Source organism: Fukomys damarensis, unplaced genomic scaffold (genome assembly GCF_012274545.1).
Source record: "Fukomys damarensis isolate Sample0158 unplaced genomic scaffold, DMR_v1.0_HiC HiC_scaffold_118, whole genome shotgun sequence".
Lineage (NCBI taxonomy): Eukaryota > Metazoa > Chordata > Mammalia > Rodentia > Bathyergidae > Fukomys > Fukomys damarensis.
Genome location: NW_022901030.1, coordinates 403,470 through 404,981, shown reverse-complemented (window position 1 = coordinate 404,981; position 1,512 = coordinate 403,470). Strand labels below are relative to the sequence as shown.

The 1,512-nt window shown below is 39.4% G+C and overlaps 1 protein-coding gene across 1 annotated transcript; it reads left to right on the top strand.

The window, feature by feature from the left end:
- Nucleotides 1–977: 977 nt before the first annotated feature.
- On the top strand, nt 978–1,496 carry LOC104861333 (chromobox protein homolog 3-like). Its single transcript, XM_033760605.1, has one exon. The coding sequence runs from the start codon at nt 978–980 to the stop codon at nt 1,494–1,496; it is 519 nt and encodes a 172-aa protein (XP_033616496.1).
- Nucleotides 1,497–1,512: the final 16 nt, after the last annotated feature.

Here is a 1,512-nt window from a genome sequence, read left to right as displayed (position 1 = left end):
GAAGCATAAGGGACTTGGTGAAAAGGAAAAAATTATCTAAACACAGCTCTGGGGAGATGGGCAGGCCTCATTTGCCTCAAATCATCATCTTTTCTAAAACTTTTGTAGTAAGGAATGGGGACAGGGAATACAATGAGACAGGAGATGATGAAATTCCCACACAGTTTCATCCTTGGCAATTCTCAGCTTTTTATTTCCTGGCTCCTCCCCATATTAAAGAAATTGGATCCACCCAGAGGACATCATCTTCATATTCTGTCCATTAATCTAAGACACACAGAATGGGGGGGTAGTGATAGGTTATGCTCTTAGAATGAAGAAGTTTGGGAAAGCTGCTTGTTTCTAAAAGAAATTCCTACTTTAAAAGATCCATTTTGCCTTCTCAGTTATATCCCGCCTACTCTGTTGGTTGAGGCAGGAGGATTGCAAGTTCAAGGCCAACTTGGCAGGACCCTGTCTCAAAATAAAAATATAAAAAGGTTTGGTGATATCGCTCAATGGTACAGCACTTATCTAGCATGTATGAAGCTCTGGATTTATTCCCCAGTGCTCTCCACTCCAAAAAAATCATTCTGAGAGAGTTTTTGTATGAGATTAACATTTAAATCTATTCTCTGAATAAATCAGATTGTTTTCCCTAAGGTAGGTGGACTTTGTCCAGTTAGCTGGATACAACAAGAAGAATGATCCGCTCCTAAGTAAAAAAGAGTTCTTCCTGCCTGACCTTTGAAACTCAGCTTTTTTGCTTGTTTCTTTCTCCTTTTTTGGCCTTTTACTCAAACATCAGCTCTCACTGGTCTTGATCTTCTCTTTGGACTGCAGCTATCCTATTGATTGTCGTGGTTCTAAGGCATTTGAATTGGGTTATCCCACTGGCTTTCCTGAATCTCTGCATTGCTGGCTCACCCTGTGGATCTTGGGACTTGTCAAACTCCATAATTGCATGAGCCCATTCTTTACAGTAAACCTATTTCTTTATGAATACCACTCCCGGCAAAAATTTAAAAGTTGATGAAGCAGAGCCTGAAGAATTTGTGGTGGAAAAAGTACTAGACTATCGTGTAGTGAATAGGAAGGTGGAGGATTTTCTGAAGTGGAAGGGATTTACAGATGCCGACCATACATGGGAACCTGAAGAAAATTTAGATTGTCCAGAATTAATGGAAGTGTTTCTTAACTCTCAAAAAGCTGGTAAAGAAAAAGATGGTACAAAAAGAAAAGCTTTATCTGACAGTGAATCTGATGATAGCAAATCAAAGAAGAAAAGAGCTGCTGCTGACAAACCTAGAGGATTTGCTAAAGGTCTTGATCCTGAACGAATAATCAGTGCCGCAGACAGAAGTGGAGAATGGATGTTTCTCGCGAAATGGAAAGATTCAGAAGAGGCTGACTTGGTGCTGGCAAAAGAGGCAAATGTGAAATGTCCTCAAATTGTAATTGCTTTTTATGAAGAGAGACTAACTTCGCATTCTTGTCCAGAAGATGAAGCTCAATAAATATATATATATATAT

What these genes read in the sequence shown, in the direction of transcription:
- LOC104861333 (XM_033760605.1), top strand. Translation starts at nt 978, where the DNA reads ATGAATACCACTCCCGGCAAAAATTTAAAAGTTGATGAAGCAGAGCCT.